This window comes from Miscanthus floridulus, chromosome 2, assembly GCF_019320115.1.
Source record: "Miscanthus floridulus cultivar M001 chromosome 2, ASM1932011v1, whole genome shotgun sequence".
NCBI classification, from domain to species: Eukaryota; Viridiplantae; Streptophyta; class Magnoliopsida; order Poales; family Poaceae; genus Miscanthus; species Miscanthus floridulus.
In genome coordinates, this window is record NC_089581.1 from 11,702,282 (window position 1) to 11,726,325 (window position 24,044).

Genomic DNA, 24,044 nt, shown 5'->3' on the forward strand with positions numbered 1-24,044 from the left:
AGTTGGAAGACTGGGTATATCTGATGGATATTCTGTGCTTGAGTTTACAGATTCAGGAGAGTGCCGCAAATTTTGTGCGTTTGAGAAAGGTATGAACAGCTTAGACAACAGCTAAGACCACACAAGAAAACAATAATTGCTGTGTACCAAATGTCATGTTTATGTTAACTCAGTCTGTAATGATAATAAAGAAAATGTGACCAACCTAGGAAGAACTAGACTGTTTTTCATTAAGAAGAAAATAGTCATCTAAATTCAAGGTGAGGGAGGAATTAAATCTGGGTGGTTGGGTACATGACCACACTTTTCACCCAACTAGTATAGTTATGCTCACTTGCTACTTGTCATGTTAATTAAAAGGAAATATGAAAAAGGAGGCAATAAGAGCAGCATTGTGAAGTAAAGAATTCAAACCATTAGAGTTTGTTATGGCTGGAGAAGACACTTATTGCAGTTGCAGATGGCACTGGAAAACCCAATAAAATTATAGAGGCCTATCTACCAAGGTGTTTATTTCTCACGATATAAGCGCGGTTCTGCGATATTTCATTACATTTAGACATGTTATGAGATGGGACAGGAAAGCACATGTCAATCATTCTGATTCAGAACTTCAGCATATTCCTCTCAGAATAATGTGATCGTGCACACACAACAGAGATCATATATTTGAATATTTCAACAGTAACCAGGTGATACAACATTAGTTGTTGACAAATGAAGCTGATCTCAAAGAAATTTGAGCTTGTAAAGAAATAAAATGTATAGAAACAAAACTAACACTGCAAAAGCTAATGTCCTAGAAAGTTTAGCACAAGCCAGTGGCAATACATGACCAGACAGGCCCAGCAGCTCACTGCCCACCTAGTACCAGCATTCTTCAAGAGCGGATCATACGAGGTGAATTTTTAGGCCGCCTTCTCTTTCCACTTTTCTGGATTTTCGGTTGACTGGTCACCAGTGCATACATTTTGACAGCAAATAGTTCCTCCGGGAGCTCCTTTTGGTCCTGTTTCATTTGCAGAATGAGATGGGATGATGAGAAAGATGAAGAATAAACTAAATAACATCAGCACTTTTGAATGCTTACCTTAACACTGAGGATATATAATCCACACCTTTTAAATAGCTCCCTAAAGTATGGGTCCGATCTAGTGACACTGTTATCCACCTTGTCTAACACAAAACCTGAAAAAACATACATTGTGTTCTCAGAGCAACATCAAGCATATGATCTTCTTGAAGTAAAACATTAGAAACAATGCATTGTAGCAATTTCAGTTGAGTACAACACCACTTTTCGCTAGAAAAGATGTTGTGGTAGATAAACAAAATATATGGTACAACAAACTCACCATTTCTTGCAATGTTCTCTTTCAGAACAAAGAAACCATCAGGTTTGAGCCCAACCTGGAAAGAAAATTAAAGTATATGCCTGATTAGAATCCATTATAATTTGATAATATGGCGCTAATAATAGGTGCACAAACAAGATCAGTTGGAAGGGTTCGTTCAATTGCATATCTAAGGAAAAAGTAGTATGATTACAAATAGTGTGGCTTATATAGGTGAACTGGCATTTCCTTAGAACAAAAGATTGATATACAACCAGAAATATAACATTTGTCCAGGTAATATATATAGAAAATCTTTCTACCAGTGCACCAAGAAGTTCATCTGCAAGCCATTATTTCAACAACAACAACAAAGCCTTTAAGTCCCAAACAAGTTAGGGTAGGCTAGAGTTGAAACCCAGCAGCAGCAATCAAGGTTCAGGCACGTGAATAGCTGTCTTCCGAGCACTCATATCTAAGGCTAAGTCTTTGGGTATATTCCATCCTTTCAAGTCTCCTTTTATTGCCTCTACCCAAGTCAACTTCGGTCTTCCTCTGCCTCTCTTCACGTTACTATCCTGGCTTAGAATTCCACTAAGCACCGGTGCCTCTGGAGGTCTCCGTTGGACATGTCCAAACCATCTCAACCGGTGTTGGACAAGCTTTTCTTCAATTGGTGCTACCCCTAATCTATCACGTATATCATCGTTCCGAACTCGATCCCTTCTTGTATGACCGCAAATCCAACGCAACATACGCATTTCCGCGACACTTATCTGTTGAACATGTCGTCTTTTCGTAGGCCAACATTCTGCACCATACAACATAGCAGGTCTAATCGCCGTCCTATAAAACTTACCTTTTAACTTCTGTGGTACCCTTTTGTCACATAGGACACCAGATGCTTGCCGCCACTTCATCCACCCTGCTTTGATTATATAGCTAACATCTTCATCAATATCCCCGTCTCTCTGTAGCATTGATCCTAAATATCGAAAGGTATCCTTCCTAGGCACTACTTGACCTTCCAAACTAATATCTTACTCCTCCCGAATAGTAGTGCCGAAGTCACATCTCATATACTCAGTTTTAGTTCTACTGAGTCTAAAACCTTTGGACTCCAAAGTCTCCCGTCATAACTCCAGTTTCTGATTCACTCCTGTTCGGCTTTCATCAACTAGCACTACATCGTCCGCGAAAAAGCATACACCAAGGGATGTCCCCTTGTATGTCCCTTGTGACCTCATCCATCACTAAGGCAAACAAATAAGGGCTCAAAGCTGACCCTTGATGTAGTCCTATCCTAATCGGGAAGTCATCCGTGTCTCCATTACTTGTTTGAACTCTAGTCACAACATTGTTGTACATGTCCTTAATGAGCCCGACGTACTTCGTTGGGACTTTATGTTTGTCCAAAGCCCACCACATAATATTCCTTGGTATTTTATCATAAGCCTTCTCTAAGTCTATAAAAACCATGTGTAGGTCCTTCTTCTTCTCCCTATACCGCTCCATAACTTGTCTTATTAAGAAAATGGCTTCCATGGTTGACCTTCCGGGCATGAAACCAAATTGATTCATAGAGACCCGCGTTATTGCTCTCAAGCGATGTTCGATAACTCTCTCCTATAGCTTCATAGTATGACTCATCAACTTAATTCCCCGATAATTAGTACAACTTTGAATATCCCCTTTATTCTTGTAGATCAGTACCAATATACTTCTCTCCACTCATCAGGCATCTTGTTCGATCGAAAAATATGGTTGAACAGCTTGGTTAGCCATACTATAGCTATGTCCCCGAGGCATCTCCATACCTCGATTGGGATACCATCCGGTCCCATCGCCTTACCTCCTTTTATCCTTTTCAACGCCTCTCTGACCTCAGATTCTTGGATTCTCGCACAAAGCGCCTATTGGTGTCATCAAAAGAGTCATCCAACTGAAAGGTTGTGTCCGTATTCTCACCATTGAACAATTTGTCAAAATACTCTTGCCATCGATGTCGGATCTCATCCTCCTTCACCAAGAGATGCTCCCTTTCATCCTTAATGCACTTAACTTGGTTGAAGTCCCTTGTATTTCTCTCACGAACCCTAGCCATCCTATAAATGTCCTTCTCTCCTTCCTTCGTACTCAAGCGTTGGTAAAGATCCTCGTACGCTCTACCCTTTGCCACACTTACAGCTCGCATTGCAGTCTTCTTTGCCACCTTGTACTTCTCTATGTTGTCCATACTCCTGTCATGGTACAAGCGTCTATAGCACTCTTTCTTCTCCTTAATAGCCCTTTGGACTTCCTCGTTCCACCATCAAGTATCTTTAGCCTCGCCTCCACTTCCTTTGGTTACTCCACACACCTCTGAGGCCACCTTCCGAATGTTGGTTGCCATCTTCTCCCACATGTTGTTTATGTCATCTTCTTCCTTCAAGAGCCCTCTTTGATAACCCATTCCCTGAATACCTCTGACGTCTCCCCTTTCAGTTTCCACCACTTTGTTCTTTCAATCTTAGCTTATTTATCCCTACGGGCACGTATCTGAAAACGAAAGTCTGCCACCAAAAGCTTATGTTGAGAAACAACACACTCCCCTGGTATCACCTTGCAACCCAAGCATGCTCGTTTGTCCTTTCTTCTTGTGAGGACAAAGTTAATCTGGCTAGAGTGTTGTCCGCTACTGAAGGTCACTAGATAAGATTCTCTCTTTCTAAAGAAAGTGTTGGCTATCATCAGGTCAAAAGCTACCACGAAGTCTAGAACTTCATCTCCCCTCCTGATTTCTACTACTATACCCAAAACCTCCATGAACTGCCTCGAAACCTGCGCTTGTAGTACCTACATGCCCATTAAGATCTCCTCTTATAAAAAGCTTCTCACTACTGGGTACAACTCTAATCAGGCTATCTAAGTCTTCCCAGAACTGTCTCTTAACACTCTCGTCGAGGCCTACTTGGGGGGCATACGCACTAATTACGTTCAAGACCATATCACCAATGACAAGCTTGACTAAGATAATCCTATCTCCTTGCCTTCTCACTCCCACCACACTATTCTTGAGGCTCTTATCAATCAAAACTCCTACTCCATTTCTATTCGCAACTGTCCCTGTGTACCAAAGCTTGAAACCTGTATTGTCCACCTCCTTCGCCTTCTGACCCATCCATTTAGTCTCTTGAACGCATAATATATTTACACGCCTCCTAGTCACGGTATCAACTAATTCTCTTAACTTACCTGTAAGCGACCCTACATTCCAACTGCCTAAACGGATCCTAGTTGGTTCGACTAGCTTCCTTATCCCTTCGCACCCGTCGAATCAGATGTGAAGACCCTCACCCAGACGCCAATGTAGCGCGCCACTAAGGATGCGACGACCCGATCCTTGATCACTTGACACCGTGCCCAGATCGCGACACGACGCGTCACGGGGGTGACGACCCGGCCCTTGCTCATTTAACACCATACCCGGGTTCCGATATGGCGCGTCGTTAAGAGGGTTACGCCCCAACAATTTTCTTTCGGGTTTCATCTCCATTAGAATGGCTAGATTTAACGTTGGCTCACCATGCCTAACACAAACCTCCTCCTTTACCAGAGCTTGGGACCTGCTATGTTGAGACAACATAGGTGGAGTTTGCAAGCCATTATTTCAATGGAAAAGAATTCCATGAAACCTAAAATTGTATTATAGCACTTATTTGCCAATACAAGTGTCAAATTTGCACTTTAAGTCCAACTAAATGTTTCAATACAATCCAACAAAAAAAGCAGCGTACGGTTGAAAATAAATTAATGAAGTCATAGTCAAGTCACCTTTGCACGATTAAAAAATGAAATGAAATCATCATCAGGAAGTTGTCCTATGCACCACTGAATCCAAATCACATCATATCTTCCTTCCTCAGGAGTGAAGTCCTGAAGAAAGAAGTAAACTAGATTATACACAGAGAAGGGGAGAATAATTTTTCAAAGAATACCTAAAGAGAGATAATGACCTACGGTACCACCTGAAGAGGCACACAGTAAAAGTTGGCAGCCTTGTGTGAGTCTTCTCCTTGATCCATATATCCAGTAAGATTTTCCCGTGCTGCTTCAAGAAAATGAGATACTGGCTCCAAAAGATCTACCTGAATTCCAATTTTTCAAAAAGGATCAAAACAAAAGAAGACACAACAAAAATACCACAGATCAAACATAAAATAACAATTTAAATGTGTATACATCAGAATAATGGAAATAGGTCGTTTGCTGCAATTATCATGGTATATGCTGTACGCATACATGTACAAGACGCTGCAGTTTCTGAGTATGCATCTATCTCCAGGATTAAAGGAGCATAACCAGAGAAGACAAGTTCCATACCTCGTTGAAATGCCTAAGAAGAAAATTCTTTGTGACACGTCCAATACCCGAGCCACAATCTGACACAGTGTGAAAAAATGACACATAAGAGCATCGCAGATTGCACACAAGGATTCCATAAAATGAACATTATTACACAGTAACTTTCACAGAGTGAAATCACTAGAACAAAACTCGCACATAAACAAGCTCTAATGGCACTAGCCAAAACTTCCTTGCAGTAATAAATAAACTCACCAAGCGCAACCAGATGACGCTTCGCGGTGCCGAACCGGTCTGCGAGGAGAGGGCGGATGAAGGCGTCACTGCCCTTGACATCCACGTCGTTCACACACCCATAACCTCCCAGGACCCCCTCGGTCGACGCCTCCACGCCCTACGGCACCAATTCGACCAAATTCTAAGCTAAATTTGTAGGCATGAATAAGTATTTGGATTGGGGTTTAGGGTTCAGGGCGGCCTCGAAGAGGAGGAAGAGTGGGTGCTTTACTTGCCAGTAGGCGATAGCCTTGGAGTACCACTCCTTGCGCTTCCCGTCTCCGGCCCCTTCCTCGCTGGCGTCACCGCTGCCTTCGGTGGCAGTGGGGGTGGGGGGCGCCGTGGCGGCTTCGGCTTCCGCTGCGGTGGAGCCGATCTCTTCTGCCCACATCTCGGTGGCGTTGGAGAAGATGCGGCCGGCGGAATCGAATCCGCGGGAATCCATTACTCCGGCGGCGGCGGCGGCGGCTGAGTGATGGCTGCTTCTGCTTGCGCGCGTCCTCGAGGCGAAGGGGAGAGGGGTTCAAATGTGCTGTTTCAGTTTTTACAGGGGCCGATTAGCATATGTGAACTCGCGGTGCCGCGATGATGGTGTCCACTTTTCGCGAAATCGCCTATCCATGAGGTTCTTTATAGACAAAAATGGACATATATGACATTAGCACATTGTTGCAGCGACTAAAAGTCAAGAAATCCTTTTCTTTCAGTTGATTTTTTAGATAATTCACTTGTACAATAGTTGACAAAACACCCCGAGGTGTTTGACTAATTCCACCCATTTTCACCCATGTAGAGCTATTAGACACCATGATGGGTCCCATTGCTTGGATTATGCTTATTCATGATGTTGCAATAAAGAAATTGTGCAAATACCAAAAACACCATGGCAATCGTCGATGATCCTTTTAGTCGAAGCTCTAAACTATATTAATGTATACACCTTGAGAAAAAATACTCTCTACGGATAGCTTCTTAGACATTCTCCATTTTTTCATTTAGGCAAGTTTTAAAGGTGTTGCGACTCTAACAAGACGCAAGTCGTATCAAGTTCTAGGCTTCCAGCAACAATAAATATGACACCATTGCATGTAGTGACCTAAGCAACTAGCTTGCATGTTGTGTAACCGAAGAAGGGATCAACTTGCATGTTTTTGTTTCATGTCAACACAAAGGCAAGTGACATGGGGTGGGGGGGGGTCGATGTAGGAACATGATTTACACCTCTAGCCATGCACTCTCTCCCTTCTGCCCAACACACCATGCTGAAAATGCTGCCCAATGGCTATGTTCTGAGCCAACAATCCACGAAACATGCATCGATAGCCTCGGAGATTGGCAGATATGCTTGTAGAAGCTAGGATATCCCCATTTGACAAAAGGCTAAAGCACTAACTGGAGCGCGCGTTGTGGTGAAGACTGAAGAGACACTCTATTGTGATGTCACCTTCCCCTAAATCATATCCCCATCTGACAAAAGGCTAAGGCACTTATTAGAGCAAGCGTTGTGGCGAAGAGACACTCTATTGTCATGTCACCTCCTCCAACGTCCATTCAAGACTCAAGAGCTTGAAAAGTAGCTACCGTTCAGTAGAGACTCGTGGGACGATAAACAATAGCCTACATTGAGAGAACAGTAACACTAGATCATCTTAGACTATGTAAGAGTGACACTAGAGTACTACTTTTAGGTGAAGCTAATAGCGTTGGTCTTGTCCTAACTTTGCAGGAGCCCTAAGTATATCCAACTTTGCAGCGCCACATTTTGGTGGACTCGTGGTGGCAGGCTGCGTGAGGGGAGGGGTGATTTTTGCAATAAAACATGTTGGGGGTCTTTGCAACAGAATGTATTCGGAAGAATGAGTACAAGTGTACAACATTCTTTTCGTTGCAAAACCATAGTGACATATTGGGTGGTTTTTTTCGACTTTGCTTTTCTGAAAGAAATACTAGAAGATTGAGATACATTGGAAATTAACATTTCATCTCCACAAACATATTAGCCCTAACTAATCTCTTGTAATGTAACATTATAAAGTCATCGCAAAACTTCAAGCAGATTTGGCAACGTATCTCGAGTGACCCATAAGGCCACCACTGGTGTTAGAACAGAAGCTACACTGAATAACTATTGCAGGGTGCCTTTCTTTAACATATGATACTCGTACAGAGTGAACCATTGTATTTTTCCTCATAAGAAAAGAAACAATGCTGGTAGATCTATAGTCGGTGGTCAAGAGGCCAAAAAAAATGTCACAGTATGGGCAAACTATATTCTGCCTAGTACAAATTCCGGTGTTTTGAAGCTTTTTGCTACTATTGTTGTCACACGTTGAATCTGAAAAGCATGACATCTCCTTCCTGCACAACATAATCCTTTCCTTCCAACCTCAACTGCAGTCAAAGTAACAGATTAAATAAACAAGCAAAGAAAGCATATTTTTAACTACATGTTTCAAATCACTGAATGTAAGGTGTAGCAACGCAAATATCTTTACCAGCCCTTTCTCCCTTGCTACTCCAAGAGAACCAGCTGCAACAAAATCATCGTAGGATACCTGAGGTATGGTAGTAATCATTGTACAATTAGTAAATATGAAACAAAAAAAAGCAGGTAAATCGATATATCCAAATTCCATAGAGGTGATGTATCGGCATTTGTAACTGCGATATATCATAACATGTAAACTGAAATATGAAATTTGGTCACTAAATTCTCATCATTTTGTACACAGCTTACAGTTTCAGCTCTGATGAATCCTCTCTGAAAGTCACTATGAATAACTCCAGCTGCTTGTGGCGCAGTCATGCCTACATATAGAATTACATGCAGTTATAATGATTACAAAAACTTCTTCAAATATTACAATAAAAATAATTGTGAGGAAGAAGGAAACCTGCAAGAATAGTCCAAGCTTTTGTTTCCTAAAAGGACACAGTCAAAGGTCTGTCAGTTTGTGTTAACTGCTGGGGGGAAAAAACCTTTAACAGCACAAAAGATGCACCTTGTCTCCAGTTGTGAAATAAGTTCTTAATCCCAATAGATTATATGTTGCTTTTACCAAATTTCCTAGTCCACTTTCAGCAACACCAAGAGATTTTAAATATTCTACTCTCTCTTCCAAAGGTAGCTCAGCGAGTTCAGCTTCAACCTGTTTGTGCATTCCATGATTTTGTTAGCATAGATGGAGCACATATGGATAGGCAACATCACTCAGGCAAAAATATGAAATTATTTCACAGAAATTTCTTCAAAAGCTTACAGTAGTTTAGATGCATACAACAAACCTGAGCTGATATTGTAACCATGCCAGACTGCAAGTCTGATGCTGCTTTAGCCACCTCTTTGACATGAGGATTGTTATCAGGTTCAGCAAGATCAGATTCTGTTACATTAGCAACATAAATGACAGGTTTCATAGTTAGCAGACAAAGATGTTGTATAGCTTCTTTCTCATGCTCAGCTAAATCGACCGATCTTGCAGGCTTTCCTTCCATAAGCGCCTGCTGAATTTTTTCCAATCCTGATTTCTCTGCTTGTTCCTAAGTAGTTACAACAGTTAGAACATAGAAAAAAAAAGGTCATCAGAATGAAAGAATTCGTATGTCTTACCTTCACTTTTACTTGCACATCTTTAGTTTTGCTCTTGTTAAGCTTATCTAGCCTCTTCTCTATCTACAGTTAGTACACAGCAATTGGAGAGGATCATAGATAGTAATAGAAGTTTCTTTTGAAATACGTGATAACAAGACGAATGGAAGTTCCCTCACCAAATTACCTGTTCAAGATCCGAAAATATGAGCTCTAGGTTAATGACATCGATGTCTGATCTAGGATCGACCTTGCCATTGACATGGACTATATCGTCATCCTCAAAGCATCGCACAACCTGAGAATCCAGTAAAAAAGAACAGATTATTAGTTACTCCTAGAGCCTCGACACAGCTAATATCTTATAAGAGGCTCATCCAATAATATTTTGCTATCTCCAACAAATAAGAAATGATCTTCGCAAAAAAAGAAAAGAAAAAAGAAAAGAAAGAAATGATAATGAAGCACCAGCAGTGAGTTGCAGTGCTGGATAAGGATAACAGAGTGGCTCCAATTTTACTTCACATATCACATATCAGTAAAATTGGAGAAACAAGGGATATCTGATGGAGAATTGAATTATTATAGCCTGTAAAGTATAAAGATGCCAGCAGGATGCCGCACACAGCCACTAGAACTTGGGCAAATATATCAGAGCTTAAGCATACAAGTACAAGATACCAACCTGAAGTATAGAATCCACTTCACGGATGTTTGAAAGGAATTGATTTCCTAGTCCCTGTTGTCAATTGTCAACAATAACACCACTATGTATAAACTAATCTGAAACCATCTAAACTTTGCTCAGCAGAGTTGGAGCTATCCTGCAGGTAGATTGAAGACAATGACAAAACTTCTACCTCTCCTTTGCTTGCTCCCTTGACGAGACCTGCAATGTCCACAAGCTCAATGGATGTTGGGACCATCTGCTGCGACTTGCTTAATTTTGAGAGCACCTGCAAACGAGGATCAGGGATAGCCACCACACCAACGTTTGGGTTGATGGTGCAAAAGGGAAAGTTTGCAGCTTGTGCCTTCCCGTTTTCAACCTGAAAAAAAAAATTGAGAACAGATTAACATTAAATTATTCCTTGGAAGAACCTGTCCTATGTATATCGCATACATTTCTCCATTTGAAACATTTTACTGCAACAAGTCCAGAAGGCAACTCTTACAAATTATACAAACCTACAGTGTCAGCCGTTCCACAAGAATGTCTTATGTGACAAAACGTCGAACAGTTGGCGTCCACGGACATCCACCAACATACACGCTACAATTCCACCCTATACCGACCTAATGAACGAATCCAGAAGAATATGTATAGAGAAGAAAAGAACCTACACATTTCTCTCCCATCTAGACTCCCCGGTTATTACGAGTTCTTGACAACACGAATTCCTCACAGGAACAGGAAGCAACGAAATAAGCAAGCTTAATTACTCACAATGGCGTTGAAGAGAGTCGACTTGCCGACGTTGGGAAGCCCGACGATGCCGGCGCGGAGGCTCATGCTAATCCGTGCCGCGCGGCCAGACGAGAACCGCCGGGCGCGGCTGGCCCGGCTCCAGCGCCACCAGTGCTGGAGTAGTGCCGACGAGCCGCACGGGGAGGGCAGGGTCGTCGCGGTCTGCGCCGCCGCGGGTGCCCGCGTGAAGCCCGCGAACGCGGAGCCGAGCGCGCGCGACACCGTCGTCATGGGCAGCGCCGGGAGGAGTTCGTGGGCGGCGCGGGAACACGGTGGGGCGTACGGTTGTCAGGGACGAGAGAGGTGCGAGATGGATAGATGGATGGCACGTGAGCAGCGCGTGATGGCTTTCAAAACGCACGTGCGAGTCGGCGAGGAAGGGAGTTTTAACTTTGGGAAAATTAGTTTCGTAGCATCGAAAGATCATGAGATCCAAAAAATACCACTGAAAGAACTCCGTTACGTAAAATATCACTAAAAGATGAAACTGTTATCTAAAAGTAGCGTGCCGTCGTATTTGAAGGTAACAGTGTCAACACCATCGATTCCTGTCCAAACTTCTAAAGGCACCAAAAAAAATCCAACTCCCACCTACCCGAGCCATAGAAAAAATCCAACTCCCATCTACCCGAGCCGGACATGGACAGAGCTCACACGCGAGCGCCTCATCCTCTTCAGCTTAGCTCACATGTGTGCCACCACCGCCACATCAGAGCTCGCACGTGTGCCTCCCCCGCCCCGGCCGAACTCCTTCATGCGCCACCACCTCCCTGGCAGAGTTTGCGTGTGCGCCACTGTTGCCTCCAGGCTGGTCAAGTTTGCGCACGTGCTGCCGCCGCCTTTGCAGAGCTCGCACGCGTGACTTCGCCGCCCCGGCTGAGCTCCCCAGTGGGCCACCGCCTCCCTGGCAGAGTTTGCGCATGCGCCACCGTCGCCTCCCGGCTGGTCAAGTTTGCCCGCGTGCCACCACCGCCTTTGCAGAGCTCGCACGGTGCCGCGGGAAGTTGTAGAGCTGTTCCTGGAGGAAGAAGGCTAAGATGCACACCGCCGGCCCAACCATGTGCGCAGCTGCATAATCGTGTCCGCTCGTGGCCCCGTGGGTCAGATCAGCTAGCTACCTTCCATAGTTCCATGCATGCAAGAAAAGAGCTAGATGTGCCTAGATGCATGTGTACTAGTCCTACTGAGAAGGATGAGATCCTTCCCATCGAGCCCGTTGGCGCAGATCCTTCCCATCGAGTCCGCGCTCTCGGCTTGCCACCCGGGGTACGGCTAGGAGGACGTTGCAGGGTCCGTGGCCTTGATGCTGGGTGCGGGAAGAGGCGCGGGTGCCCGCCGATGAGGCTGCAGCGAGTCCATAGCCAAGGCACGTCAGCTCTACCACCTAAGCTACAAGACATTGAAGCCCTCCCCCCCACCACCAGAGGTTGTGCTGATCTGCCCGGACTCCATCCTATAATGGATCGAGACTTACGCCGGAGTCGAGAAAGACGAAGAGGATGGGACTTCCACTGGTGCTCACGTGGAAAGAAGTGAGAAGCAACGGTGGACTCACGTCGTTGGGCCAAACCGTGACAGAATGGTAGTTTCAGGTAATAGATTGTTCTTTTGGTGGTATTTCGCGTGGCCGTGATATTTGAGTGGTATTTTCCAAATCTCGTGATCTTTAAATGATATGAAGCTAATTTCCCCTTTAACTTTTTATTTACCCACCGTTTGGAACGATGCTCCCACGTTCGGTTAAGCTAAAACCTAGCTAGGAATAATTTCAAATGACGAAGCCTATTTAAATTAAAATACAAAACCAGTCTGAATTATTTCCAGGGAGCCATTCCCCTTCAACCGAACCAGCCATTAGGGCTTCCCAATGCAGCCTTAATTTCTATGTCAGCGTTGTGTATTCGCGTCACGGCGGGTTGTGATGCGGCTTTTGATCAAAACACAGGCTCAGGTGGCTGGAGCTGCATTCTCCGCGATTCGGCAAGTGATGATATGATCACGGTAAAACGTGGAAGAGTGGAAGCTCTCATGGACCCAATGCATGGTGAACTCGTTGCTTGCAAACAGGGAGTCCAGGCAGCAATTGAAATCGGCGTGGGTCATGTTGTTGTTGAAACTGATGCAACGTCCGTGGCAAGCTCCTATGGTTTCAGTGCTATGACCAATCTCATATCTGAGTCGCGAAGCCTGTTAGCTCTGAATTTCATCTCTTGGAAGATCCAACAACGTCCGCGTTTACGTAACAGGGTAGCCCATGAGTTGGTTGTTTTAGGTAGTCTATGCGACCTGGAGGTGGAACATTCTTTCATCTCCATTCCGGTCCATATTCAATCTGTACTGGCTGATGATTCAGCTTTGTCTGAGTAATGAAAATCCCTATTTTTTTTAAAAAAATTGTCAGAAAGTCTTGTGGAAGCAGCGTTGGTTTAATTTGACTAAGCGTGCGTTGGAGGCCATTTGAGCTAGCTATTTGATTGCTGAATGTACTCACGTGGTGGAGAGAGAAGTCTGGAAAAACAAATAGCTAGCGATTGTTTCGTCACTGGTCTCGCACAGGTTCAAAAAAAATCATCAGTCTCTGCAGTTGTGGGGTCCGTTCATCTTTCTCATACGTGAGTTCAGGCTTTCATTTTTATATTCGTTTACACTGCTACGTCAGCCGCGCGACGTCGCCCGTACCGCTGGGGACGCCTAAGGGCACCTACAGCGCACAGATATGGGGTCGTCTGTAAGAGACTGTAATCTAATATACAGATAATTAAAAAGACAGATCGTACAATCCACAGACGTCATCTTTAAGTAGTTTAATTTTTTTCATGTAGGCAAGATCAATTATAAATATCAATTTGTATACCATTGTATTGCCGTTTCCACTTAACAGTACAGAAACTTAATAGATAGCTCTTTCCACTTAACTGAAAGTTCACATATACTTGAAAATTCAGAAACTTAACATATATGAGTTCACATGCTAGACTGCTCAAGGTTCATACAATTGCCATCAAAATGTCCATGTCACACTAACTGAAAATTCAGAAACTTAAACATCGCTGTGATCTTCACAGCAGATAATTTCTGAACTCAAACATAAGTGCAATCACCATACAGCATGGTAAGTTGGTAACAAGCTTAAACAGAAATAAGTTATTTTCAGAACAAAAAATAATCTCTTTCCAGAACTGAAACATCTATTTTCAGAACTGAAACAGAACGGCAATAACCATACATCATGGTGTCAAGAGATATCCTTATGATGAAAAACAGCAGGACAGGCAAACTAACAAAAGACAGAATTTTAGCACAACGCACTTTTGCTGAAGCTCCATACTGAAACATAAATCTGTATGCTGAAATTATACATGGTAAAATTTCGTGTCACCAGGACAGGCCATTTTTGGATTTTACAACTGTGCTAACATTTGAACTCCATACTGAGCTTATGGAATCAAGCATAGTTAAGCACGTATAGACTGACCATATTTGTGTGCAGAATCGTACCTGCTCCCATGTATATAGAGACACATTCTATACAGGCGAGGCCATTCACAGGATTCAGATTCCATGCGCAAATCACTAGCGATTCATGGCATACACATGGAGTCCAAAGGATGCGTTGCTTACCTCATGGACATTCCGGCAAACACCTCCTGTGCGCTATGGACGTCGGCGTCGAGTCTGATATTGGAGGTGGTGGTGATGGGTGCTGCCGAGGCTGTAAATGGTGGTGTAAATGGCTGGGATGTTGTGGTCGTCATCCCCTTCGGCTTGGGGTGCCGGTGATCCCTTCCGTGGCTTAGCTTGGATTATCGCCGCCAGCAGCACGCGGCACGGACAGGCGAGATCTGCAGCTGCATCCTCCACCTCCCTCGTTGACGAGACCTCTGAGCCTGGCGGCCTAGGTTCCGACGACGGCGAGGCGGGGATCGAATCTGGCGCGCAACTTCTACCTCGCCCGTGCGCAGCCCACAGTGCGGCGGAGCTCCACCGTGCAGCTCGCGGCGGCCAGGGCGCGCAACGTGCTCCCGTGCGCGCCAATACCAAGCTACGCGTGCACCCGCGTGGGATCCATGTGCATCGCCGAGTCGAGAAGACGACTCGTACAGCGCTGCTCCAGCCGGCGACTGGGCCTCGGAGCACGGACCCTCATCGTCGCCTCGCGAGGTGACGGCGCGACCGTCTCCAAGCCAAATGAGGGTGTTTTCGCAAAAACAGCAACACGGAGACGAGGGGAAGAGACGCGCTGTACATGCCCTAAGGACCATCGATGTGTCTGCGTCTTCCCTCCTAAATTGTAAAGGGGAAAGTGACGTTTTAGGAAAGAGAAGGATAGTGGTGGGATCTAGATAAGTATAAATGTAGCTTGCATTGTGAGATCTATATGGAACCAACATCTTTGGTGAAGCTAATACTCCATATGGTGCCATAAAATCATTGTGTAAGGATGACATCTACATATATATCACCGGTGAGAATGGAGAAGCCAAACTCCAAAATATCCCTCTACTTTCTGGCTTAATGCATGGGCACCTCTCCAATGTTTCAATTACTTTATTTGCTTCACATCAAGCAAAAGTCTGCAAATCTAACATGGCACGAACATATTGAAGGTGACATAGCTATTGGTGACGCTAACTTAGGACGGAGTAGACTTAGCGTCGAAGCACACGTGGTGGGATTCAGTATTGTTTGCTTGGTGGCACTTGCAAAGGCAAGTACACCATCGGTGGCATAGAACGAACCGCCATCGGTGGCACTTGCAAAGGCAAGTACACCATCGGTGGCATAGAACGAACTTGTGGCGGTGAGGAGGCGATGTGGCGACGGTGCGTGCAAGGGGCAACCGAGGTATGCCATGCGACGGTGGCAGGATGAAATGTCTTGCTCCTTCAGTAAAATTTGTAAAAGATGTTTGATTTTTTTTAGATACACAATTTTTGCTATGTGATTAGATATACGCTATGTCTAAAATAAAATAAGTAGTAAAAGAAAATTCTATAATTTGCCAGAAAAAGAAAGCCATACCTAAAAGGGCAAAAGTTAAATATCCCGGTGAGGAGAACTGATTGGTTGCAAGATCCACCGTTGAACCCCAAACAAAACCTGGAACCACAACTTCATAAAACCTCGTCGTCGCCGCCGCCGCCGCCGCTGCAGATGGCATCTGAGGAGCGCCCCTCGGACGACACCACCACCACCGTCTCGGACGAACATCTGAGTCCCCCGTCATCACCTTCCACAACCTTCGACTCTGCTCCCGAATCCGATGTCTCCGCCGCGTCCTCGCTGCTCTCGGACGGCTCTTCAGGGCCCGATCCCGAGCCCGTCGTTTCCAGAAAGCCCCGCCCGCCACAGCGCTCGTGGCCGGACTCCGACGAGATCGCGCTCCTCGAGGCCGTCGCGTCGCACCGGCAGAAGCACGGGCGGCTTCCGTCGCCCGACGACCTCGTCGCCGCGCTGCGGGGTCGCCTCCGCGCGGAGGACCGCCTCAGCGCCGAGCAGGTCGCCAAGCGGCTGCGCGCGCTCCGCTCCCGGTACGACAACGCCGCCATCCGCCTCAAACGCGGCATAATCCCGCCTAAGGAAGGCGACGTCACCATCTACAAGCTCTCCAAGCTCATCTGGGCGGACACGCGCACGGGGAAGAGGGAGAAGAAGACCCGTGCGGCCGACGCGCGCGAGGACCCAAGGGGGTTTGACGAGCTGACCGAGCTGTACCCTTGCCTCTCCGCGGAGGCGGAGGCGATTGATGCGATTTGCGGCTACGGGTCGCTGAAGAGGGCGTTCGGGCGCATCGGTGACGACACGGCGGCGCGGCTGGAGGCGAAGCTGAAGAGGCAGCGGGTGGCCGAGGCCAGGGCGAGCGCAAAGCTTGACAAGCTGAGGACGAACGTTGCCAAGGCGCTTCAGGGATTTATCAAGTGAATGGTGATCTCTTCATCTTCTTTCTGTTCGTACATGGATTGCCGTAGAAAGACACAGTAAGATTGGCTCCTTGGCATGGTTTCATGATTGACATGTTATCAGATTCTTTGTGGCAAGTTTGAGGACACCATCAACTGCAAACAATCTGAAATGTCATGCCGTGAATGGTTGGCATTGAGTTTGTTTTGCACTACCATTGTCTGAGCTACGAACCGGTTTTCAGAAAGAAAATAAATTTCCCCTCGGCAACAAAACAAGAAGTTGGTTTGTTGGTTTGAAGCCGCTAGCACTCACAATCTAATGCAAATGGTAGTTGCAGCATGACACACAATTTATGGGCAAAACATTTCATGAAGCCCATCTAATGCAAATGGAAGAAATGGAAAGAGTGATGATATTTCAAGAATAATGTTGTGTTTTGCATCGATGGGCAATTTTGATCATTGTATAAAGTTAGGGCAGTGTTCGGAAGGGCTTCTGCTCCCAGATTATCATCCAGAGCAACTGGAGTTGGAGCGCATTCCAAACACTACCCTGTGAACTGTGATTGTGACTATGACTATGTGATTCTCTGAATTCTTTATGATTCAGAATGCTGATCTTCTTGCATTTTATTTTCCCATGCCCTTTTGATTGTCATTATAGGTATAGCTCAAAGTAGCATGATTAGTAGCGTAGTAGTAGTAGTTGTAGGAAGGGCGGGCTTGGTGCAAGCGGTAGAGTCTTACTGCTTGTGACCGGAAGGTCCCGGGTTTGAGTCGCGGTCTTCTCGCATTGCACAGGCGAGGGCAAGGCTTGCCACTGACACCCTTCCCCAAACCCCGCACAGAGCGGGAGCTCTTTGCACTGGGTACGCCCTTTTTTTTAGTAGTAGTTGTAGTAGTAGTTTCATTGTAGAGTCCTCTTGTAGTACTCAAAAAATTTATGAAACTTGGTTACCTCCAGGGTTGCAGTTATACGATTTCAAACTCTTTGCAATTTTAGCCTGGGTGTTGTGGACAACTCATAATAAAATGTTTATTGAGCAATAATTCCCCAAATTCCGTACTGAAGTTCTCCACAAAACTACTTTTGGCTTGCAGAAGTGGTGGATTTTGTTGAAGGAAGCTGATCCATGGATGTCTGGAGGATTATTACACGCCCCAAGTGAAAGTGGCTTTAATATTTTGTCAAGGAGTGTAAGCTACATAACATGGAGGACTTGCTCTGATGTTCTGGTTGCTTAGTTCTTAGAATTGCAGTTCTGCTAGTGACTGTTCCTTTCGTTTGCTGTTTGGATGTTTGCCTCTAGCTGTCTTGCCTGTGTTGTGCTTCCCTTTAAGGGCTTGTTTGGAAACATAGCAATCCCCTTCAATCCATACACACTGGAAGGGGTCGTGGTGGAAAATAAGTTCATTTTCCACACTAATCTATATGGATAGGGAGGGATTGAGTTTATCCAAACAAGCCCTAAGTTGGAATCCCAGCAATATAGTTGTAAGAGCTCATTTTATGGCCTTCTATAAAATCAGTGAAAACCTTTTTTTTTCTAAAGAAAATAGTGGTTGATTGCAAATGTGCTAGTTAATGAGCATTCGAACTTGATCTTTACGTGACAGTGCGGAAACACTTGTCGAATGTAATTGAGTTAACAGAAACATGGCGTTTAGCTTTTGCCATTGCTGCTCATACCTTTCTGAAACGCAAAAAAAGTTTGCGGCGCTCTCCAGATTCTGTTAACCCTAAACACAGAATATGCATCAGGTATACCAATTCTTCAAACTGTAATGCTCTTTGCTGTCAGATTTAGAGAGAATCTTTGCATCTGCAATTTTCTGATGCTCTGATTTTGAGAGATTGTTTGAGGATCAACAGACATCAGTATACCACATGAACTTTGAACTGAATGCACATATGAACCCATGGCAAATTGGCAATGTCCCAAAGACAGCGTCCTGCGCCCCAAGCGATGAGGTGATGCTGCAGCCCTTGTCTTTCAGAATTGTTGCCAAGACAATTCAACAAGTTACCTGAGAAAAGACACAAGACAAACGATCACACCAATCATTGCAAAGAGTGAATCATATCTGGAAAACAAGAGGCTTGTTGAGATGAACTGTGAACTCCTGGACAAGCCCCTTTCAGCGGGCTACTGCGCTGTTGGGCTGCATTGTTCCTCACGGGCCACGAGATTTGTTCCACGTCCAGGTCCTGGGAAAAGGTCTAACCCGTTTTACCTCGTGGTAATAAGCGGTTTTCAAAGACAATTTTGTTTATTTATTTATTTTGACTGAATATTTAAAAAATCATAGTAAATCACAGAAAAATCATAAAATAGAAAATCTAATTTTGTTGGACTCCACATGTCTACATAGTGAATATATAATATGGTATGTTTTAGTATAATTTTTTTGCTATAGCTTTAGATATATGTTTTTCTGTAATTAATTCATAGTTGTAGTTTCTATGGTCTAATTGTGGTGAATTTTTTATGGTGGGATAAATCTATAACTAAGTTGTACATGATCTAATGAGTATAAAATTTTTACTACAATTCAAGCATACAACAATTAGCCCACTATAAAATTTTTACCATAATTGAACCATAGAAACTACAACTATAAATTAATTATAGAAAAGCATAGATTTAAAGCTACAGCAAAAAAATATGTACTGAAGCATATCATATTATATGTTCACTGTGTAGACCTGCTTATATGGAGTCTAACAAAATTGAATTTTTTATTCTATGGTTTACTATGATTTTTTTAAAAATCAGCCGAAATAAATAAAAAAGAAAAATACAAAATCATCTTTGAAAACCGCTTATAACCGGATAGGAGGTAAAACGAACTGTTTTAAAAATTCAGGGAGGTGGTTTAGCTGATTTTAAAGTTTAGGTTGGGAAAAGTCGTAAAAGTTGAGGAGGCCATGTGTGTTTTTTTTCATGTCCTTTGATGACGCGGGGGACGGAAAATCCATCCCCGTCCCCGACCACCATCGCACGTAGCAGCCACGCTTGGGCAGTCGGCCGCCTCGGCTTCTCTCAGTCCTCGACGGCCTCGTCGCCGTCGGTCGCCAATTCGCCATGCGCCTCGCTCACCCCGTCCTCAAGCTGCCGCCGCGGCCATGCTGCTCTACCACATTCTCCGCTACGGAAGCTGTCACGGATGTCTCCTCCGCGGACCGCTTGCTGGCGCTCCTGCGCGGCTGCGTCTCCGCGCCGCACCTCTCGCTGGGCCTCCAAATCCACGCTCGCGCCGTCGTGTCCGGCGCTCTCTCCAGCCACCCGGCGCTCCACACCCGGCTCCTCGGCATGTACGTCCTCGCGCGCCGGTTCCGCGACGCCGTATCGGTGTTCTCCGCGCTCCCGCGCGCCGCCATCGCATCGTCGCTGCCGTGGAACTGGCTCATCCGTGGGTTCACCGCGGCGGGGCACCACCGCTTCGCCGTCCTCTTCTACGTCAAGATGTGGACCCACCCCGCCGCGCCGCGCCCCGATGCGCACACCCTCCCTTACGTCGTCAAGTCCTGTGCCGCGCTCGGAGCGGTGTCCCTCGGCCGCCTGGTCCACCGCACAGCGCGGGCGATCGGGATCGCCAGCGATGTCTACGTTGGGAGCGCGCTCATCAAGATGTACTCTGACGCTGGCCTCCTCAGGGACGCCCGCGACGCGTTCGACGGAATGCCATGGCGGGATTGCGTCCTGTGGAACGTGATGATGGACGGGTACATAAAGGCTGGAGACGTGGGTGGGTCTGTGCATTTATTCCGGAACATGAGGGCGTCCGGTTGCGAGCCCAATTTTGCGACTCTGGCGTGCTTTCTCTCTGTGTGTGCTGCTGAGGCTGACTTGCTGTCTGGGGTGCAGCTTCACTCTCTGGCGGTGAAATGTGGTTTAGAGCAGGAGGTCGCAGTGGCTAACACATTGCTATCGATGTATGCCAAATGCCGGTGCTTGGATGATGCATGGAGATTGTTTGAACTGTTGCCACGGGATGACTTGGTAACCTGGAACGGAATGATCTCAGGATGTGTTCAAAATGGGCTTCTTGATGAAGCATTGGGATTGTTCTGCGATATGCAGAGGAGTGCTGCTCGACCAGATTCAGTTACGCTAGTGAGTTTGCTACCGGCTTTGACCGACTTGAATGGTCTCAAGCAGGGTAAGGAGGTACATGGTTATATTATCAAGAATTGTGTGCACATGGATGCCTTTTTGGTCAGTGCTTTGGTGGACATCTATTTCAAGTGCAAGGATGTGAGGATGGCACAGAATGTGTATGATGCGGCTAGGGCTATCGATGTGGTTATTGGCAGTACGATGATATCAGGTTATGTTCTGAATGGGATGAGTGAAGAGGCACTGCAAATGTTCCGGTACTTGTTAGAACAGTGCATTGAACCAAATGCTGTTACTGTAGCTAGCGTCTTGCCAGCGTGTGCTGGTATGGCTGCTTTGCCTCTTGGTCAGGAGATCCATGGTTATGTTCTAAGAAATGCATATGAAGGAAAATGTTATGTGGAGAGTGCACTGATGGACATGTACGCAAAGTGTGGCAGACTTGACCTGAGCCATTATATCTTCTCCAAAATGTCTTTGAAGGATGAGGTGACATGGAACTCAATGATTTCAAGCTTTTCACAGAATGGAGAACCACAAGAAGCTCTAGACCTTTTCCGTCAGATGTGTATGGAAGGAATAAAGTACAATAATGTAACCATATCTTCTGCCCTATCAGCATGTGCAAGTTTGCCAGCTATATATTATGGGAAGGAGATTCATGGTGTTATCATAAAGGGTCCTATAAAGGCTGACATATTTGCTGAGAGTGCTCTGATAGACATGTATGCGAAATGTGGGAACATGGAGTTGGCTCTTCGTGTTTTTGAATTCATGCCTGATAAGAATGAAGTATCATGGAATAGTATAATTTCTGCCTATGGGGCTCATGGTCTTGTTAAAGAGTCACTGAGCTTCTTACATCGTATGCAGGAGGAAGGATACAAGCCAGATCATGTAACATTCCTTGCTTTGATATCTGCTTGTGCTCATGCAGGGCTGGTTGAAGAAGGACTCAAACTTTTTCAATGCATGACTAAGGAATATCTGATTGCACCACAAATGGAGCATTTTGCTTGCATGGTCGACCTATACAGTCGTTCTGGGAGGTTAGATAAAGCTATACAATTTATTGCTGATATGCCTTTCAAGCCAGATGCTGGCATTTGGGGTGCTCTTCTCCATGCTTGCCGTGTGCATCGCAATGTTGAACTTGCGGACGTCGCTTCCCAAGAACTGTTCAAGTTGGACCCTGGTAATTCTGGTTATTATGTCCTCATGTCCAATATCAATGCAGTTGCTGGGCGATGGGATGGTGTATCAAAAGTTAGAAGATTGATGAAGGATAATAAGATCCTGAAGATACCTGGGTACAGCTGGGTAGATGTTAATAACAGCAGCCATTTATTTGTTGCATCAGATAAAAGCCACCCTGAGTCTGAAGATATCTACACGTCCTTGAAGGCCCTGCTTCAAGAACTAAGAGAGGAAGGCTATGTTCCCAGACCAGATCTATGTCACCCCATGCACCCAGATAACAACACACAGGTGGGATTTAAAAAGTACAAAAGATTGTTTGATGTTCTATGCACCTTAATTATTTGTTGAACCTAATGATATAAACTTCTTTGAATGAAGTGATACTATTTTACTAATCTAAAAGATCCTGTTCCTGCCTTGCTGCTGATCCATGCGCAAACTTAAATTTAATCAGACATGGGAATCATACATGCCATTGAGCCACTGACTGTAGGTAGTTGTTATAGTAAATATACAAAATGGCAGCATATGTTTTCCCTTCAAGTAATTTGTTATAGCAAATGATCAGAGTGGAAGCATCTTATGTTTTCCCTTCAACATAGGAATCATACATGCCACTGAGCTACTGACTGTAGGTAGCTGTTATAGTAAATATACAAAATGGCAGCATATGCTTTCCCTTCAAGTAATTTGTTATAGCAAATGATCAGAGTGGAAGCATCTTATGTTTTCCCTTCAAGTAGTATAAAAACTAGCTAAAGGGGAGTGTCATTCTAGTAGATATGGCACGTCTCCACTTGTAGTATGTGTTTTCTGTCGTGGAACAGCAAAGCCATTTTAGTTAGTCTACTTTGTTATGCTTTTGTGTAGTCTAGACTCTAGAATACTACTCTGTAGGTTAGATATATTTGTAAGACATATCTATGTATAACTGCAGCTGTCGTCTCCATTGTGACATTACGTTTAATCCTTGTATAATTATCTTGTTGAAGGTTATGGCAATATGATTTGTCCCAGTGGCACTGATATGCCCTTCTGATGGAAATTCGAGGAAGAACACATTGTTATACAGACCACTGCCTGTTGAAAAGCAGTATGTGTAATTGTGTATGCAGTTCGACATTTACATGAGAAAAAAAGTGGTGAGTATACTTGTTTGCAACTTCGTAATCACACTTTTTTCCCCAACTCATTTATGTTATCTGATTAAGCAACATGTATACTGCGTCCTGTAGGGATATGCCTATTCTCAAGCATGAGAAACACACGGAAGACCAAGGGAAAATCTGTGTAAAGATATCGACATTTTTAGGGAGAAGCTTGACATATTCAGATGTCTTCCTGTGAGGCTGCAATTATGGTGTTGCTGCTTCAGTTGGAAAGTTACAAGAATGAACTGGTAACGTCGAAACAAAGGTAAGCTGTAAGCATGCACATTATTATTGAATTTGTAATACTGTGTTAGATGATTGGTTTTGGTACGCAAATCCACTACAACGAAATGAAATTGCTTCGAGTACATATATATCCAATATTTAAGCCGATGTTCTGATCCATAATCTGAATGAACCTGAACAATAGCAGTCTCACACACTGAAGTTGCGCATTGTTATTTACAAGACACAGCAGGGTCACTTTATACAACACAAACTGTTGACGTTTCTTCTAACTCTTGTATTTCCACAGAGAGAATTTGACTCATATGTCATCATCCAAAACTTTCAGCCCACTGGCAAGCCTCCGGTGTTGCATCTGTGCAAGACTTTGGGGATTCCTTTGTTAGTTGATCTCCACCAGCCTATTGGGCCC

The 24,044-nt window shown here is 44.7% G+C and overlaps 4 protein-coding genes across 6 annotated transcripts; 2 read left to right on the forward strand and 2 right to left on the reverse strand.

Moving 5' to 3' along the window:
* Positions 1-597: 597 nt before the first annotated feature.
* Positions 598-6,503, reverse strand: LOC136537928 (alpha N-terminal protein methyltransferase 1-like). Its single transcript, XM_066529907.1, has 8 exons — positions 6,187-6,503; positions 5,934-6,072; positions 5,697-5,755; positions 5,342-5,461; positions 5,148-5,249; positions 1,356-1,410; positions 1,091-1,188; positions 598-1,009 (listed from the first exon to the last, which is right to left on the reverse strand). Exons 1-8 carry the CDS (start codon positions 6,397-6,399, stop codon positions 881-883), a joined length of 915 nt encoding a protein of 304 aa, XP_066386004.1. The 5' UTR covers positions 6,400-6,503; the 3' UTR covers positions 598-880.
* Positions 6,504-8,005: 1,502 nt separating this feature from the next.
* LOC136537929 (uncharacterized) lies at positions 8,006-11,346 on the reverse strand. The gene is made up of 11 exons (XM_066529908.1): positions 10,991-11,346; positions 10,404-10,592; positions 10,229-10,282; positions 9,731-9,841; positions 9,565-9,627; positions 9,240-9,494; positions 8,957-9,103; positions 8,849-8,876; positions 8,692-8,762; positions 8,450-8,509; positions 8,006-8,345 (listed from the first exon to the last, which is right to left on the reverse strand). Exons 1-11 carry the CDS (start codon positions 11,240-11,242, stop codon positions 8,277-8,279), a joined length of 1,299 nt encoding a protein of 432 aa, XP_066386005.1. The 5' UTR covers positions 11,243-11,346; the 3' UTR covers positions 8,006-8,276.
* Positions 11,347-16,112: 4,766 nt separating this feature from the next.
* LOC136537930 (probable transcription factor At4g00390) lies at positions 16,113-18,488 on the forward strand. 2 transcript variants are annotated; one of them, XR_010779159.1, is made up of 2 exons: positions 16,113-16,989; positions 18,016-18,488. XR_010779159.1 is itself a non-coding variant. In XM_066529909.1 (2 exons), exon 1 carries the CDS (start codon positions 16,166-16,168, stop codon positions 16,931-16,933), a length of 768 nt encoding a protein of 255 aa, XP_066386006.1. In that variant the 5' UTR covers positions 16,113-16,165; the 3' UTR covers positions 16,934-16,936; positions 18,016-18,486. The 2 variants fall into 2 exon arrangements, 1 of the variants encoding a protein (XP_066386006.1); XM_066529909.1 differs by having other exon boundaries at positions 16,113-16,936; positions 18,016-18,486.
* Positions 18,489-19,907: 1,419 nt separating this feature from the next.
* LOC136516958 (pentatricopeptide repeat-containing protein At4g21300) lies at positions 19,908-24,044 on the forward strand. 2 transcript variants are annotated; one of them, XM_066510476.1, is made up of 4 exons: positions 19,908-22,523; positions 23,228-23,377; positions 23,471-23,651; positions 23,922-24,044. In XM_066510476.1, exons 1-2 carry the CDS (start codon positions 20,001-20,003, stop codon positions 23,240-23,242), a joined length of 2,538 nt encoding a protein of 845 aa, XP_066366573.1. In that variant the 5' UTR covers positions 19,908-20,000; the 3' UTR covers positions 23,243-23,377; positions 23,471-23,651; positions 23,922-24,044. The 2 variants fall into 2 exon arrangements, with proteins under 2 accessions (XP_066366573.1, XP_066366565.1); XM_066510468.1 differs by lacking the exon at positions 23,922-24,044 and having other exon boundaries at positions 23,471-23,895.

What these genes read in the sequence shown, in the direction of transcription:
- LOC136537928 (XM_066529907.1), bottom strand. Translation starts at nt 6,399, where the DNA reads ATGGATTCCCGCGGATTCGATTCCGCCGGCCGCATCTTCTCCAACGCC. An exon ending in AGGCTATCGCCTACTGGCAA is followed by an intron (nt 6,073 to 6,186) that starts GTAAAGCACCCA and finishes TTGGTGCCGTAG; the next exon opens with GGCGTGGAGGCGTCGACCGA. An exon ending in TTTACTGTGTGCCTCTTCAG is followed by an intron (nt 5,250 to 5,341) that starts GTGGTACCGTAG and finishes TTCTTTCTTCAG; the next exon opens with GACTTCACTCCTGAGGAAGG.
- LOC136537929 (XM_066529908.1), bottom strand. Translation starts at nt 11,242, where the DNA reads ATGACGACGGTGTCGCGCGCGCTCGGCTCCGCGTTCGCGGGCTTCACG. An exon ending in AGGGAGCAAGCAAAGGAGAG is followed by an intron (nt 10,283 to 10,403) that starts GTAGAAGTTTTG and finishes AATTGACAACAG; the next exon opens with GGACTAGGAAATCAATTCCT. An exon ending in TATTTTCGGATCTTGAACAG is followed by an intron (nt 9,628 to 9,730) that starts GTAATTTGGTGA and finishes TACTAACTGTAG; the next exon opens with ATAGAGAAGAGGCTAGATAA.
- LOC136537930 (XM_066529909.1), top strand. Translation starts at nt 16,166, where the DNA reads ATGGCATCTGAGGAGCGCCCCTCGGACGACACCACCACCACCGTCTCG.
- LOC136516958 (XM_066510476.1), top strand. Translation starts at nt 20,001, where the DNA reads ATGCGCCTCGCTCACCCCGTCCTCAAGCTGCCGCCGCGGCCATGCTGC.